Here is an 18311-nt window from a genome sequence, read left to right as displayed (position 1 = left end):
AGAAAACAGAAGTGAACAAAATATACAAAGTCCCTGCTCTCAGAAATTTATTTATATTCTGATTCTGATAACAGTAGACCAAATTAAATAATCTGGATAAATTCTCTCTCACTGGGGTAAACTAAAAAAGTTGGATTAATAAAAACAAAAACATCATATAAGCATTAAAGAAGTAACGAGATGGTAGAGAATTACCAAGTCAAACTAAGAGAAGACAAGAAACTCAGGAGGGCCACCCAATAATGAAACCTTATATTTTTGCCCTGAGGACACATCCTATATGGAAGAAACACGTTCTGAAACTAAGTCACACATTTGATGGCCTTGGGCTAGGAAAAGAAAACTACATTCACAGGGTAGAAGGTGAAACCAGAGGTATGCAAACCTTTCCATGACACAGTTCTTACAATCTGACTTTGGGTCATCGGGATAGTCCAGGAAAACGCAAACCTTGAACTTGGATTAAGGTGTTCGAAACTGGTAGTACCCCTAGGCACCTGACAGAAGTAAACAGAAATCCTATAGGGGACAACACTATACTAGACTTCAACACAGTTTCCAAATACAATGTTCAGCATATTGTTAAACATATAGGCACATAAGAAAACAAGACACCATGAACAAGAAACAGAAAAAGCAACTATCAATAAACTCAGATCCACAATTACTTTAGATTCTGGAATTATCAGAGGCAGAATATAAAAGTAACTATGTAGATGATATTCAAAGCAATAATAGCCAAGTAAGATACTAGAAACAATAAAAAACATATCTGGAAAGAACCAACAGAAATTCTAGATCTGAAAAATATCATAACCAGAATTAAGATCTCAGTGGATGAGATTTAACAGTAACTGAGAAAATTAGTAAACTAGAAGATAGGGCAAAAGAAACTATCTAGAACGTAACACCAAAAGACAAAGATAGAAAACGGAAGAGAAGGTAAAAAACCCAGAGGATGCAGTGAGAAGAATTTAACACACATTAATTGGAGTCCCAAAAGAACCAGGGAGAGAGAAATGAGGCAGAAAAAATAGTTTACAGACAAGGTCTAGAAAATTTCCAGATGCCCAGCAGAGTTCCCAAACTTGACAATAACAAAAGACATTCCCATCAAGACATTTTATAGCAAAACTTTAGAAAACTAAAGATAAAGACAAATATCTTGAAAGCAGCCAGAAAATATAGGACAGCTTATTTTAAAATGAGCAACAGCTGAACTTGCAAGAATGAGGCAGAAAACACTGGATAAACACTTCAATATGCAGGGGGAAAATAACTGCCAATTTAGATAGAATTCCATACCCGATGAAAGTATCCTTCAAGAATTAAGTGAATATAGGCATCTTTGGACAAACAAGAACATTTGAGAAATTCAAAAGGATGTACCTGATTACATTAAGAACTGTTCATCGACAGTCACTATAACCGCAAGTGGAAAAATAGAGTGCAAAGTAGAAGATATCTATAACACATATAACCTAAGAATTAGAGTAATTCCTAAATGTCAATAAGAAACAAGACAGACACTCCAATATAAAAAAATGGGCAATTTGTCAAGGCATTTCTCAAAAGAGGAAATCTAAGTGGCCAATAAGCAAACATAAAAAAGGATAATCAATCTGATAGAAATCAGGGGAATGTAAATTAAATTCACAATGAAATATCATTAACACTCACCAAATGGCACAAATTTAAGTCTGACAACAGTATTAGTGAAGGTAGGAACAAAAACTCTTATGAACTCCATGTGGGAGTACAAATGTGTACAATCATCTTGGAAAACAGTCTGTCCTTGTCTAAGAGGCATATATCCTATGACAAAAAATTCTACTCCTTGGCATGTACCCTAGAGAAACTTGCAGATGTTTAAAAGACAGACAAGAATGTTCATAGCTTCACAGCTCTTAAAAGCCAAAAAACAACCAAATGACGACAACCCAAATGTTTATCAACAATAAATGTGAATAATTAAATGGTGTTATATATAGATATGCAATAATATACAACAGTGAAAATAAATAAACTACAGCTATGGGAAAAATAGAGATGAAATGAAAAGATAACGTTAACCAAAGGGGGCAAGTCACGAAAGAATACTTGTATAATTCCATTTCTGTAAAATACAAAAACTGAACTATATGCATTCCTAGGAAGTCAAACTTAAAAACAGCCAACAAACGATTATTAGAAAAGTCAGAATAATGGTAATGGGAGGGAGAGAATTTCACTGGGGCGGAGAACATGGAGGTTTCTGGGGGTGCTGGCAATGTTCTACATTCTGTTCTTGTAGTAATTACAATATTTCTTTAAATGGTAACATGTTTATGAACTTCACCTCAAAAAATAATCTGGCAAGAAGCAATCTGTGCAGGCTTTAAAAATTTGGGGTATTTATATTATTTAAGAAAATTTGGCCTTTTAGACTAACAGTTCAGCTTTCCAAATTCAACTTAAAATGTGTAGTTGAGTAATCAACTTTGACTTGTGATTTTTAAGTAAAAATGTTACTAAGTTATATGAGGCATTGAAATATTCATGAGACTTTAAGGTTCTACACATTTATTAAGAGTTTAATCTATTGTATTTATAAGAGATATTTATATACTTCAGAAGGTCTTAAATCAGGGTACTGAGATTCTCAAAATAGAAACAATATATTGACTTTATAAACGAAGTTTAAATTTTTTTTTGAAGTTTTAAGTTGTAAATGGGACTAAACATTATCGAAAAGCTCCTTACTTAAAGTATTTGCTGAAATGTGCCAAACTCATCAATAGAAAAATAAAATTCCAGAGGCTGACCTTAATAGCTTAAGAAAGAACACACTCTCTAGGTTTATATCTTTAACAAAACAAATAATCATCTTTTTTACCAATTTGTTCAGAAGAAGCAAAATAATTCACACTATCTCTTCTCCCTACCGTATAAAAACAAAAAACCTGTGCCAGAAGATTTTTGGGAATTTGCCTAGAATTATAATAAAAAATATAAACCATTTGACAGTTGATATGGCAACACATAATACTTTTAAAGTGGCTATTCTTTACTTTTTGGGGAGGAAGAGGCGTCACGGCCCATTCTGAGTATCTGAGAAGTGCTATGGAACTCACAGAAGAATGCATATTGATATACAAACAAACTTTTGGAATAAATAATAGTCAAAGATCTCTTGAAAGACTACAAAGTATAAAGGCACTTATACTCTCTATTATACCACTGGCGAATTACAAAATCAAAGTTGAAGTTATTTTAGACACATCATCTAGTAAAACATGTTCATATGTATTTTTATTATTTTAAATCAGAAAGTTAATGCCTTTGTGATAAAAAATTCACTTACTTTGTTTTCATTTGTCACTTAAAGATGAACAAGATACCACTTTTTACCTACTAACCAAGCAAAGTTTTAAAAATACACTGGCAAGGACGAAAGGAATTGTAAGCCATTCTTATAAGCTGCAGGTAGGAGCACAAAGTTATAATGGCCTCCCTGTATAACAATTTGGAAATTCATATATAAAGCCTCAAATGTGTGAGCGATATCCAACTCTTTAATCTACCAATTCTACTACTAGAAATTCATCCTAACAAAATAATTTTGGATGTGTACAATGTACTGCAAGAATGTTCGTCAAAAGCATTCTTTATAATACCAAAATCCTAGAGACAACATAAAATGATCAACAATGGAGGTGTAAATACTATGTGGTACAATGGAACATTATGCAAAAATTTAAAGTATATTTAAGAATAATATGTAGTGGTATGAAAATGCTTGTGGATCTACAGCTAAGAGAATAAAGGGTTAATTTCTACAAAGCATGATCTTGTGTTTTTTTTAAAAAGGAAAAGTCTATAAAATAGAAAAACAAGACTAGAATAGAAATACGACAAATTTTTACTGTGGAGGAAGTCCATGTATTTTTTCTTGTCCAAAACGTTAATAACAAGGAAAAACCCTAGTAATTAATTAGATTATATCCCACTCTTTGTTCACCTTGACCTCTGACTTAATGTAAGAATGAGGTATCAATTCTGTAAGTTTTACTTGTTACTGTTGGTTACACCTAAGCAATTAAAAGTATTATTCAATTATTTGTAATCAAAGTAATCAAGAAAAATAAAGGTTGTACCTATGTCTATAATGTAGGCTGAAGAATCGAGAAATTAAAGTTACGAGCTATTGACTAAAGATCAATGACTGAACTTGACTGGCCCTCAGAATAAGAAAACAAGTTCCCATTTTTGCAATAAATTGGATAGCTACCTTCCATACCAGGGGTGAATGCTTAATTATAGTCCATGGTTTGAAATATCATTGATGCTGACTAGTTTTAGTCACATAGAGGCTTTACATCTAGTGTGATATAATAGAAAATAAATATTTGCTCCTTGTCCCTGGTTCCTGGCATACATCTCCTAAAACGCTTGCAATCTCCAGAGTGATGAGAGTGTCTTTCATATGCTAATGACATGACTGGTGGCTGGGGGCCCCCAGATAGCTTCAGAATGGGAGTGGGTCACCAGAAAGACCAAGGCATGATTAGAGGGTTGGAGTTTTTTGTCTCGCTACCCTGCCAAAACCTCCAGGGAAAGGAAAGGAGCTAGAGATTGAGTTAATCACCAATGGCCAATTACTTAATTAATTATGCCTACATAGTGAAACCTCCATAATAACCCCCTAAGGGATGGGCTTCTGGGTTGGTGAACACATTAAGGTGCTGGGTGGGTGGCGCACCCAGAGAAAGCATGGAAGCTCCATGCCACCTCCTTCCCAGCATATCTTGCCCTATGCATCTCTTCTATTTCACTGTTCCTGAGTTATGTTCTTTATAATAAACTGTTAAAGTCAAGTATTTTTCTGAGTTCTCTGAGCCGTTCTAGCAAATTATTGAACCTGAAGAGTGGGTTGTGGCAACCTTTGATTTATAACCAGTTGATCACAAGTATGGGTGACCTGATACTTGTGAGTGGCATCTCAAGTGTGGGCAGTCTTGTGGGACTGAGCCCTTTAACCTATGGAGTCTGACGTTAACTCCAGGTAGTTAATGTCAGAATTGACTTGAACTGTTGGACATCCAACTGGTGTCTGGAGCATCAGAGAACTGGTTGTTGTTGGTGGAAAATGCTCAAGATTGAGTATTCAAAGGTTAGTCTATACAATGCAGCACTTAAATTTCAAATAAACTTGGGAAAATGGGATACTGGGATAAATTATATTATATTCATAACTATATTGAAACAATAAGAGAAACATAACAAGCTGTTAAAAGTAAATGTGTTTCAGAATGAAGGTCATACACAGTCATATATAATGATGCAGATAAACTGTATTCAGTACTCCATCATGACAAATGTATCCAAAATAGGAATTGACAAAAACTACCAGAACGTAATAAAGATCATATACAAAAAGAAAAAAAAGAAAAAAGTAAATGTGTTTGAGTCATAATACCACAGGTGATTTTCCCCATTTTTTACTTTTTCATTTTCTTAATATTTCTAAAATGAGCATATATTACAATTTCTTAGTGAAGAAAAAAAATCAGAGCTATATTTTGGACCAGTATGTTTTAACTGTATAGTCCCTGAGAGGTTATGTGTATGTCCTTAAAAAAACTCTGTCTAATTAAATTACTACTGAAAAACTATCATTCCCTCTAACCCATAACTAAGCATGTGAAATCTAAAATAGAGATATTAGCTATGCCATGGTTCTAATATATTCTAAAGAAGCATAGTGGAAAATACTACTTTTGAAGAAGTTAACTTTTTTTGTCTTGATGCTATTAAATAAATCAATGCTTTTAACAAGATTTTTTAAAAAAGAAAAAGAAGCTCAAATACAAAAGAGGCTCAAACATCTAGGCAATAATAAAGGAATTATAAAAGAAAATTCAGCAATACTGAATACTGAATTAGTGCATGTTTTAACATGAAACTCTATCATGTAACTTAAGACAATATTTTATAATTTTCTTCCAGTGGAAGCCAAATGAAAATATATCATTAACTTTCTAGTTGTCAAATAAAAGACAAACTTTGCTCCCTAAGAAATTTTTAAAATTTTGTAACCCAAATATCTTTACTATCAAAAATGTTCTTTGTTTAATTTACTTTTCAGGAATCCCTCTAGCTTACTGTTTCCATTCTGAATTATTGTATTTTGATGATTTAATTCTTTTTATATCCAGAAGGAGAAATATTGTTTTAGAAATAGTTTAACATAAAAAATGTAATCTAGGTTTGCTTATGAAATCTGTGGTCAAACTACCTACTTATATTCCTACATCTTGATAGCTGGCTTAATTAAATCAAAGAACCATAAATACTAGAGTTGAAAAGGGCTCTAGTGATTGCTAGTCTTCCCACCAGGAATCTTTTTTTTCCCTTAATTTCTGAACTCTACTTGCTATGTAGCAGTATGACTTCCAATGAAAAAAATATATTCTATTTAAATATAGAATATATTCATATCAATGAAACTTATTCAGTAAGAGAATACTATTATACACAGACTTGGTATATTTTCAATCAAAAGTTAAGAAATTTGATGTTTTAGTTAGACTCACCATTATAGAGAAGCAGTTTCTATGAGGCCTTTGGAAAAATGAGAATAACTTACAAGTACTTTTCCCTTATCTAGTAACCCAGGGATCAGGAGACCATTGCTTGGGAATGATCTATTTCGTTCAATTTCCTAATTTTACATATAAAGTATGTGAATAAAGTAACCTTCTAAGTATAAACAACATAAATCAAATGAAACACAACTTCAAGTGGACCATTTCCACCAGTGATAAAAATAAGAAATGTTTCACACTATAGACATTATAATTTTCTTTAAGTCTTTTTTTATTTAGAGATTTTTCTGGTAAGGAGATATACCATAGGAAAGCAATTTCACTGGCAGTGAGGTATGTATATACTCTACCAAAATACTCCTTATTTTAACTGCTCTTAACTTTATTTACATACGAAGAAAAGTATCAATGCATATCCTTGTTTCAACTATAGTATTAGCCATACTACATGAAATAAAATGAAATGGTGCTCGCATACAAAAACTGTTGTTTGTAATGGAATTTAATTTCAGATTAAAAGAATTAATTTGCTTTTGGAAAGAGTTTAAAAGGAGAATCACAATTTATCATGACCAAGACATCTGCACCATATTTTCCATTCCTCACAGCACATTTATTTCAGTAATTCCATTATGTCGGTTCTTAGCATGAGCATAGTGTTACACGATTTTCGTACATATAATCACATCCAAAACAAGTTCTAAAATTTAAATTGTAAACATTCTCATCATATGTAGAAATATTTCAATTGGTGTATTAAGTTTTGCTAACTGATCAAATTTGGAGGAGAATATAAATGAGAAAGCCTATTCTAAACTGTGTAGTGAGCGTTGTTTATTAATTACATTTCTACAATGTTAAATAAAGTAAGAGGCAAACCTGTCCTGTAAGCATGTCAAATTTTAGGTAAAACATTAAAAAGAAACAAATCTGTTAACAAAAGGATGTCTTGCAATAAAGAACATTAGATTTTTAAAATCTATTATGATACAAAAATGTAAAGGGTAAATAGCATCTTTGTTGACAAAGTAGGAGGTAGCATGGATGCACCACTTTATTGTCTGAGAAATGCAACTGGAGTAAAGAATATTTCCTTACCATGAATAATTTCCAGGACTATGTACATATTTCTTTTAGAAATACTTGTTTAAACAAATCTCCCTCCACTTTTTAGTATAAAAAAAACCGTTCCATGTGATTTTAAAAAAACACTTACACATCTAGATAGAATAGTACTCTGCCCTATTTGAGTGAACAGTCTCAAACTATGAAGTACATGATATTTAATGCCCTAAGTTGAGTAAATTTAGTTAGCGGTTCCTGGTATTATACAAAACACTAAATATATACAAACAAAATATAATATCTTAATTTTCAATGCAAGTCTTGTGGGGAATAAACAGAACCTTGATTCTGGTAACACTGCAGAAAACATAATTTTCCAATAAGTCTGTGTTTAAGTATCCATGTGCAACAGTTTATTAATGACTGCTTACGTGTACTGATCTATCATTGAGTGAACACAGTTAACTGACAAAACGTAGTAAACCTCAGAAACACATCTCCCATCCTATACAAAATATAGAGACTACTTACTGTTTGAAGCACTCAATTTGCTCTGATGTCACTGTCATTCACTTTTCCCCATTTGCCTGCTTTAGTATTTATAAACGGATAATTTAATGTGGCTTTAAAAAAAAGACAAAGAATTTCAAATTTACATCCAATTCAAATTTGCTATTTAAAAGGTTTTCTTGTTCTATGAAGCTGCTTCTGCCATTAGTAGAGAAAATGAAGTTTCTGTAATGGAGGCAGGCTTTTTGAGTAGTGACGTGACTTCCACCATGCCAGCTCCAGTCCGTGGAAGATTAGCGTTTACAATGTGTCGTTGTAAGTGCTTAATCCAGTCTTCCTGAACAGACAATGGTCCACGAAAGACTAGGCCACAAAACCTAGAGAAGAAGTTGATAACAGTTCTCTTAACATGACCAATTCCCTTTATGTAAAACCAATTCCCATAAAATCCATAAACACAGGAGCAAACTTTACTCTGTATTGGAGATAGTACTTGACAATAGTTTCTAAACACCTATAAAGTCAAAATGATTTAATACAATATCAAAACTGCCAATTCATAATAACTCCACTAATATTTGTAGAGATGGGAACATTACTATTAGGTTAAAATTAATTAAAAGGTCTTAACATCTACACATCTTAATATATTTAACACAACTCGTAATTCCAAAATGCACTATTCTTTTCAAAAGACCACTCTCCAATTCAGAATTCCTTAAACTGCATGAAGATGAGTATGGAAGGTGTGAATGAGTTTGTATAGCTACACTTAGAAGTATGAGTGGAGAGAAAATATATTCCCAATAAGCAGGAACTCAAGACAATTTAAAAAATATCAAATTAAACCAAACAAAGCACACAAATAAAACACAACAAAAACAAAAGACACTTTTACAAATCACAGTATCTTAGCTAATGTAAAAACCTTGATTCATTAGTTGTTGAAGTATAGCATATTATGAGCCATATAAGATTTTAAGTCTGTCTCCAAAAGTTCATTTGTAACTTGATTTTTGAGAATGCACCTTTTGCCACAAACTAAAAATCCCAAATAAAAGAGCTAATATGTCTCAAAGCAAAATCTGAAGAAACTGAGCAGATTTGGCAATATAGGCATATACCTGCATCGGAGAATGTAAACCTCGTCAGCACCATGAGGTAATGTTAGCATTTTCTTCTTGCTTCCGGATCTTGACCTTGATTTCTTTTGCTTACAATCTAAAGCTAAAAAAGGGAAGAAAAAGACTTAACATTTCTCATATATTCGAAGTATGTATACATACTATACTTCTAGGGAGGTCAGACCATCTAAATCAAGTTAGAAAAAGTCTGTATTCATTTGTATTCCCTAAAGCATGCACTAACTTGCAGCTGGTTCTCTAACAGCAGTAATATTATCAGCATACACTCTTCCTGTACTCCTTTTTCAAATAATGCTTTACCATATCAAACTAGAACTGAGAAAATGTAACTAAAATAACTTGAAATGACTAAATTGGTCAATTATTACAGCAATGTAATCTTTTCTCTTATGATCATATATATACATTAACATCTGGTTAAATCTTATTTCCAGAAAAACTATAACCTTTTATGTGAGATCATTAAGTTTGCATTTGATTACTTCTCCATTAATCAGATCTCACATGCTTTGAAAACAGTAAAAAGTTCAATGAAAAATCAATTTTATATACCAATTCACTTTGAATTTTATAATAATAAATAGTTCTTAAAATTATACGCTAGCCCTACATCTGGAAGGGCAAACAATGCTCAACTTTCATTTTTAAACTCAATCTGTGTTGCATAGACAAGCACATGTTTTATTTTGCTAGAAAACAAATACAGATCCAGATTACCTCACATAAGTTCATAAATGGACCAGAAGTTAAATGCTATTTGTTACGTTTTTTTCTTTTTATATTTTCTCCTATAGCTTATTTTAAAAATGTGATTAAAAAGGGGAAAAAAAGATTTTTATGTTAAAGTGGATCAAAATTCTAGTGCTAACTGTTCTTGAAATTTTTCTGTTACTTGACTTTTCCTTCAATCATTTATTACAAAAAAATCTAATTTAATAAAGAAAAAAGGTATTTTTTATAGGTAGGAATAGACAGGACATAACATTTTATTCTTTGAATAAAACTACGCCATTCCTTTAGACAAAGGGATGATAGTATTCCAGGGTGCTGCTGGTCAATTAGCAGGAAGAGATGGTAAGAATTTATCTCTAGGGATCCAAGGGGGAGGGAAACAAATGTAACAGAAGAGTTGTCCAAATGGCTTTTCTTCTGTTAACCTGTCACATGAAATCCCCTGGAAAAATTCTAGGTAAGAGAGAATAGGAACTAGCTATTCAATGATTGTGTGAAATGAATTGTTCGAAGTCTGGGCTCCAAAAGAATAGATGCTACTATTATAAAACCAATAAACAGTTTCTTACAGTAGTCAAGTGGCAATGCTAACAGAAATGTCATATAGAAAATTAAAAACCATGAGAAGCCTAAATCTCATTCAAGCCACTGTTTTTCACTTCCTGTCACCTGCCTCTTTAAAAGTAAAATCTAGGTCTTACAGTCTTTCTCTGTTTATCCTCAGAAGAAGAATCTAATAAGTAAAGAACTATATAGGAAGTCAAGTTAAGTTTTAAAGAATGGCTACTTCAAAGTTAAACAACCAAAATCTGAACAGAAAAATCTTACAAGGTTCTCATTAGTTAGCTCATTCAAGAGTCTGGCACATAGTAGGAACTCAACAAATACTTCTGGAGTGAAAAATAAAGAAAAACCTAGCAATTTAACCTTTGACATTTAAACAGCATATGAACAGAAATCTGTTCTACCCCTATGTAATATACACTATAGTTCCTGTAGAACACTTCTGTATCATTTGTTTAAATGAATATGTTGCTAGCAGTCACACTTAAATTCTTCACTGGCCAGTCTAGCTTCTATGTAGAAACTAGGTTCTTCATAACCGGTAAGAAGAATGAGGTAACACATACTCTGTAGTCAGCACTTTCTTTTTCCTAGTTGCTTTGGTGAGCAATTTGAATTCAGGTGAATTTTAAAGAAATTCATACACTAGAAGTAAAGAGTTTAAGGAACTCAAAGGGCTAAGTGCTACTAGATGGCAGCTACTCTTTCCCTATCTATAAGGTAAACTACACACAATCCCTGTCTCTGTTACATGGAACAGAGCAAGCATTTGGTATATCATGAGATTACAGATAGAATCTTACTTTGATGAGCTTGCTGGTTGTCAAAATTGCCACACTGTATTCAAATTTCCTTTTAAAATGTAAATAAATTACTGTAGAATACAAATAAAATACATTTTATCAATCCCTTAAATATTTGTTCACAGAATGCTAATGGTAGGTGTGTAAAGCAAATTGAGGGAGAAGGACAGAGGGTGATGGGGAAGTACGCAAAAGAATGTTTTATCAGTTACAAAGCATTTAAGTTACATTTAGATGCTGTGATACTTTAAAAAAATGGAACTGGAAATGTTTACTCAGAGGTTACAGAAATGTTTTTGACTTTAATAGAGGGAAAAAATTTTTTTCTGACTTTTGATGCTATATGAACTCTAGAAACTCTGAAGTTTATGGCTGTTTTTATGAATGATCAGAACTAAATTTTAAGTGAGAATACCATAGTTTTTGTAGTAATTAGTATTTGAAGGTATTATGACTTTGGAAAGTAGGACAACTCTGTCAGCATATGATTGAGAATCTCCAGTATCCAGAGTTCCACATAAGTTTAAGGAATCACATGAACTGGGAATCCTTGGAAACTTGTCCATAAAGTTAAGATATTAAAAACCAGGGACCTCTGGTAATTACACATAAGTATCTCCATGTCTTAATATCTCCATCATCACTTTAAAATTTCTCACCCCCTGAAATGTCATTTATTTTAGGAAGTAAAATATGAATACATTTGACAGGAATAATTTTTTCTAATATCAACATCCAACCATCACCCCTACAATACTGCCCAAAATTTTAGAAAAATCGGTATATATATATAAAAAAAGAATATTCCAAAATGTTCCACTAAATGAAAAAGATGATGTACAAACATGTCTATTATACAAATGTTCTCATTTAACAGATTTTATTGTCTCTAGAGGGAAAAGCAGTTTTATTCTGGACTGTACCAGGAATTGTTAGAACATTAAAAACAACGTCACTAACAGTCAGTTTTAGTATAATGCGGCTCATCAATATTTCTGACAAATAGCCTAAGGCTTACTGAAGTTGTTTATATGAATAATCTGTCAAATAGATAACTTTATACAAAGCCTTTCTTTACAATAGAATTTTATTTGCACTTACTTGGTACTGTCAAAAATCAAAACACACACATACAGTTTTTCTGTTCCGAAGTATTTTAAATCTAACATTGTTTCTATACTTGAAATTTACAAAAAATACGAGATTAGTTTTAGAAATTCTTAATTTTCTTTTCCTTGAGTATAAATACTTCTTTAGAAATGAATAAACCCAGTTACTCAAATCTTCCTATTTAGGGTGGCAGGAAATGTTTAAAGAGATCAATTTTAACCAGAAGACTATAAAAAAAAAACTTTTGAAGTGATCTGATTTATAAAAGATCTACATTGCTACTGGCAGCAATATTTTACTTGTAAGAAGAATGAATTGAGCTGAGCTATAAGGTCATATAAAATTTTTTTCAGAATACACCTTTCAGTAAAACAGCTGTTTTGATCAAATAGGAATGAGACAGAAATACAGCAGACTTATGAACCCTCAAAAAGAACATCATACTGCTATGCTACAAAATACAACAACAACAAAACAACAATTGTGCCTAAAGAACTAAACTGGATCAGCAAAAAGCAAATCAATAAATAATACAACAGATACAAATTCAAATCTGTTTTCTGAGACATTAGTTTTATACATAGAAAAAAGTAATTTACTTTGGGCTCTAACATAAGTCCTTTTGCCACTTCCACCTTTCTGCCCATTATATACAATAACTGCTTCAATGAATTTCATTTTCTTTTTAATTCACTACACAAATGACCTCAAATAATGGAGATTTATTTCTTAAAAACATCTGAAGCCTCTATGGTAAAGAACTAACATCATAACTAAATTAACATTCACCACCAAAATATTGTTATTTGCAATCACCCTTCCCTGCCCATTTAGTCAAAAGCCCTATCTCATCTGTTTTGTTCCTAACTGGTTGTTGGCATATTTGGACACATAAAGCAGTTTAAGTAGTTTATTGTTATGAAAGCAATGTTCCCCTTCCAATCAGAATTAAACATATAGATACACAATTAGCAACCTCAGAAGCATATTTTCACCATCATTTTCCCCTGATATTTTCACTCTAAAATTGGATTTTTTTTTAGTACCCTAAGTTACTTTCATTATTTTTGGAGTTTCCATTCTCAATAACTAAAAACAGTAACTAACCTAGAATCACAGGGCAATTATGGCAAAGTTAATTAGGTATAGCATGATTTAACATTCTACCTGGAAGAGGATGAAGTGAAAAATATTTGAAAAGCAGATTTCCTTTGCTGTAAGTATTAAGTTGATGGCTTAATATTAGTCTAGAGGAATCAGGTAGCTTGAGTTTGCCCTACAAAGTAGGAGGTTGTATTAAGGGTAGCAACAGCTTTATATGCTTGGTTCAAAGAAAGTTATCTACTTGGGACAAGAAAAAGTACATATCGATACATTCAATGTCTAGAAGCCTCTGCTATTTCAAAGTAGAGGGGATGATTAGTAAAATGATACTTTGAGCATTATCAATGTGAAGGGAAAAGCTAAACATAAATATGAAACTTTATCACACATTTTTATAAACAGAAATTGGAGGCATACTAGTTTTTTTAGGTTGCAAAAAGCTAAAAACTAACAATCCCCCAGGTACAAGCTGTTTATTGTTCAATTAAGAGTTAACAGGTACCTGTGGTAACAGGTAAGAAAAAAAAAACTTAAAATTTCTCCTTAAGGTAGGTTGGATTTGCATGCTCTTTTACTAAACACAATAGGCATTTAATATCAACCACTTTTCTAAGACAAAGACATATCTAAAATTGGAATAAACATTAAAATACATAATGGCAAATCTGCTCTAAATCACATTTGTTTAGAATCACCTGAATATAAGCACACTCCCTGCCCTCTAAAAGTGTCAGTATTTCCAAATTACCACTTCATATTTATTAGAAGTAACTAAATGATTGTTCCTATTCAAAATTAGTTAAGTAAGGAAATGACCTTACCTAAAAATGTGTTAACTTATCTTTAATATAATCATGTTCAACTTAAGTTAGATAGAGTTCATAATAATCATAAGAGTAAATCTAAATATCACAAATCTATAATCCCAATAGATCTGATTTGGCTTTTTATAATTCTGAAGTATTTTTTTACATTGCAGCCAAAATCTGAACTATTAACAAACACGGTGTTGACTAGGTAATTTCTGGTTTAGCTAACTTCCAGCTAAGGCCACAATTAAATATATACTTTAAACATTGGATAGCAAGAATTAACCTTATTCCTCAAACTCCAGACACAACAAAAAACCAGTAAATCCTACTTTTCCACTTCTTACTTAAGTGAGGGACCACCAGTCTCCAGCAAGCCATCCCCTTGCCCTAACCTCCAAAAGAGAAAATCTGTGTATTATTTTATTATTTCCATAAAGTCACTTGAAGTAGATCTGCCTACAGTTTAGGTCTCGCCAGGAACATACTTTTTTATTGTAAAATCTACTAAATTTTAATCCAGATTAAAAACAGCATTCAAGAGATTCATGTCAGAACATAAAACATAACAAACACAACACTACAACTAAGGATGTAAAGATATTAGACAAGTTAAAAAAATTCAAACATAAATATCCAGATTAAGTCAATTGTTAAAAAAACAAAACAATACTTGAAAATTGGTAAGTAACAGAACCAATAGGAACGCAGGGGACTAGTTAAGACTTTTATGAAAAACAAAATATTGGTCAAAAAAGATTATCAAATAGAATTCCTAAGTTGTATAACCGATGACCAGCAAAAGCAGGCATCATAAAATGTAAATATTTTATGCTACAATAGTACAAAACTCTTAGGCTCCATTCTCCCCAAAACAAACTTACTGACTGAGTAAGTGTGATTGTTTGCTTTGTTAACAGTAGATACCTAGATGATGTTGTGTTGCTAGATAAATGACAGCCAGAGAAGTAATGAAGCCCACCGTTCTCTTACCAAACACCCCGGTAGCAGACTCATTAACTCTACTGGTATAACCATCTTCCCAATAACAAGGTTTAAAACTTTGACCCATCTCCATCTCTTTCCTCTTATTCTTGTTCAGGACTTTGGTTCAGGACTCCTAAAATGACCTCATCTACAATTTCTCCACTTCCCCACCAACTCCTTTAACTTTTATTTAAAAAACAGTTTTAAAAGCTTCACACAAATTCTTAAAAAAAAAAACTCTTTACTGGCTCCTCCCTACAAAATTAATTCCAGCATCATGGGTTAGCATTCTAACATTCTACGTCCTTTACCTGTCCAACTCTATTCCCTTATCTCCTACTTCCTAGTGTTTTCAATAAACTTTCCACACAGTCCCAAGTTGCTCCTTCCCAGGCATGCTCCTTCCCCACCCTGACCCCCATTTCCATTTCAAGGTCCAAATCAGATTCTACTTCCAAAAACCTTGCTGGGCTCTGGTCTAGCTGAAAATACCTTCCTCTTCATGTGAACTTCCACAGTATTTCATGCACACTTATAATTTGGCACTTAAAATTTGTTTTGTATTAGTTATGCATATACGTGCTTCTACCATATTGTAAGTTCCAATTTATCTCTGTAATACTTAGCATAATACATAAACCACCAAGAAGCTGAAAAAAATGCTTGTTGAATTAGTGAATGAATCAGCCAATCGCTTTTCAGTATTGTGGGCAAATAGCCCAATTTTTGCTGGCATAATACAACAATTAGCATCCGTAAGCGTGACTCTAAATACTCAAATAATTAAATTATATTCAGTCTACTGTTTCGCAAGGCAAAAACAAGAATAACATTTTAGAAACACTACCATAAAAATGGTTGGGATGAAATCAACTTTGACACTAGTCTTCCATTACCCAGAAAATTTACTCGACTTGAACCATTCACTACCTTGCTAATCCTGAATAAATCACACATTACTGGGCAGATAAATACACACAGATATACACTCTTAATGAAGAATAGTACCACATCAGTAAAAAAAAAAAAAAAAGAAGAATAGTACCACAGGATAAGTTATAGCCAAGAAACCACAGAAACCCATCTTTCAGTGTTACGAGAAATAGTTTTTTCAAATACAAATCTGAACACGTCATTTCCTTATTTTAAAAAATTCTTCGATGACTTCTTAAATTTTTTAGCAAGCACTCAAAGCATCAACCCCACCTTTCCGGCGTTATCATCTTCCCAAACACCTACAACTGATTCTCCCAACACCTTTTGAACTCCAAATTCCATCCCTTTATCCCACACTATGTTGTTCTCTCTACCTGGAATGTCCTACTTCATCTCTTCTTCTGTTTAAAACTACTCAACCTTCACGTTCAGGGTCTAGCTGAAACCTTACAAAGCTTTCTGCAACAGTACATTTGTCCTTGTCCTAACAGATCACCATCATTAAGTTTATGCAGCTGGAGTGCAGGGTCTTTATAGCCTCAGAGCTAGCACAGTCCTGGTACAACAATAAACAGCTAAAACTTTTGTTGAATGAATGGAAATTTTATTTGACCACTGTTTTTATTTTTCCCTCCCACTTTAAACATTGTAAGAAACATATCAGCATGAGCTATCTTTTCTTCCTTTTTCTTTCTTTTTGAGGCTCTACTTAACAAGGAGACAAAACAGTAAAAAACAGCAGGAAAAAACAAACCCAACTTAATTCCCAGCTCCCCTCAAAAGGAGGCCTAGACTAAACAAACAACTTGAACTTCTAGAGCACATACAGTCAATATACTATTAATGTGTATAGTATCTTGCATAGTTCTCTAACTTTGATAGTTTTGTATGTATTGCCAATAATGCTTTCCTAAGTTCTTTAATACAGGGTCATATCTCATTATGTATCCCTCATACAGCCTAGTCTGGAGGAATTATCCAGGTATTTGGTTTAATTAGAAGCTGGTTTGCTCCTTTAGAGTTTAATCATAATAAGATCGAAATTTTCTTATACTCTTTCAGGTTGAATGAATCACTATAAAAGGATGTGGTTTCTTGAAGATGCAATATTATAATATTTTAAAAGATACCACAGAAGATACTCATGAAAGGACAAGTAATATACCTTGAAAAGCTTTTACAATACTATTTTTTTCTTTCTCTCACAGCAGAAAGAATTCCTATGGCACTTTCTACAATAAAAGAATTATTTTTCTAGTGGCTTTTATATACCCACTCAGCACCTGGCACTGTGTTATATGTTCATTAGCACTTGTTGTTGCAGGCCCCTATGGCCAATTATACCATTAAAGCTGAAAACAGGCAAAAGATCCCATTAAGTAACACATAATCTACTATTCTGCTTAAAAGTGGATGGTATGAAAAATAAAACAATGACTTCACTAAAAAAGAATGTAGATATATTGCATTAGTGTTACTGACTGAAAGGATCTAGTATCAATTTCTTTAAGTTATTTTTTTCTCATTGGAAAAGTCATTCTTTAATTATAATGATGAGTCTGTTGTTGTAGAACAGCAACCATCATGCTTTACTTCCAAAATATTATCATGGAAGTATTCTGAAGATAATTAAATGAAGCCCCCCCCCACATATTTGCATATGTAAAAATATATTTCCTGCATTAATTTTAAGTAGCTAGAAATTTCCAATTTACTTTAAATACCAAAGGTGAGCAGTTGATCGAAAAATATGATCTATAGTTAAACATTTGAATATAATGAGTAAAGAAAATTCACTTGCTGCCACAGAAAGAGTGTTATGATTTCTAAACTATTACTATTGTTGATTCTAGTCGGTATCAGCTTCTAAAAGAGACACTTAAGGGGAGTGTTTTCAATCTGTGGGCAGTGACTTCTTAGTGGGTAGTAAATCAATTTACTGGGTCATGACCACTATTA

At 32.5% G+C, this 18311-nt stretch overlaps 1 protein-coding gene across 15 annotated transcripts in view; it reads right to left on the bottom strand.

Annotated features, from left to right (window-relative positions):
• Positions 1 to 6570: 6570 nt before the first annotated feature.
• The window catches only part of ZNF644 (zinc finger protein 644), a 116493-nt gene continuing 104752 nt past the window's right edge, over positions 6571 to 18311 (bottom strand). For 10 of the 15 annotated variants that reach the window (XM_081224083.1, XM_081224082.1, XM_081224091.1 and 7 more), the window contains 2 exons: positions 9287 to 9389; positions 6572 to 8539 (listed from right to left, as the gene is read on the bottom strand). In XM_081224083.1, coding sequence (XP_081080209.1) covers positions 8347 to 8539; positions 9287 to 9389 — 296 coding nt within the window. In that variant the 3' untranslated portion in view covers positions 6572 to 8346. Of the gene's footprint in view, positions 8540 to 9286; positions 9390 to 18311 lie in introns of all 15 variants that reach the window. The other 5 variants (XM_081224084.1, XM_081224088.1, XM_081224085.1 and 2 more) reach the window with 1 other exon arrangement.

The sequence above is a fragment of the Mesoplodon bidens genome (assembly GCF_964165515.1).
Source record: "Mesoplodon bidens genome assembly, chromosome: 2".
In the NCBI taxonomy this organism is placed as follows: domain Eukaryota; kingdom Metazoa; phylum Chordata; class Mammalia; order Artiodactyla; family Ziphiidae; genus Mesoplodon; species Mesoplodon bidens.
The sequence above is the reverse complement of the archived record's forward strand: the minus strand, read 5'-3'. Positions and strand labels throughout refer to the sequence as shown.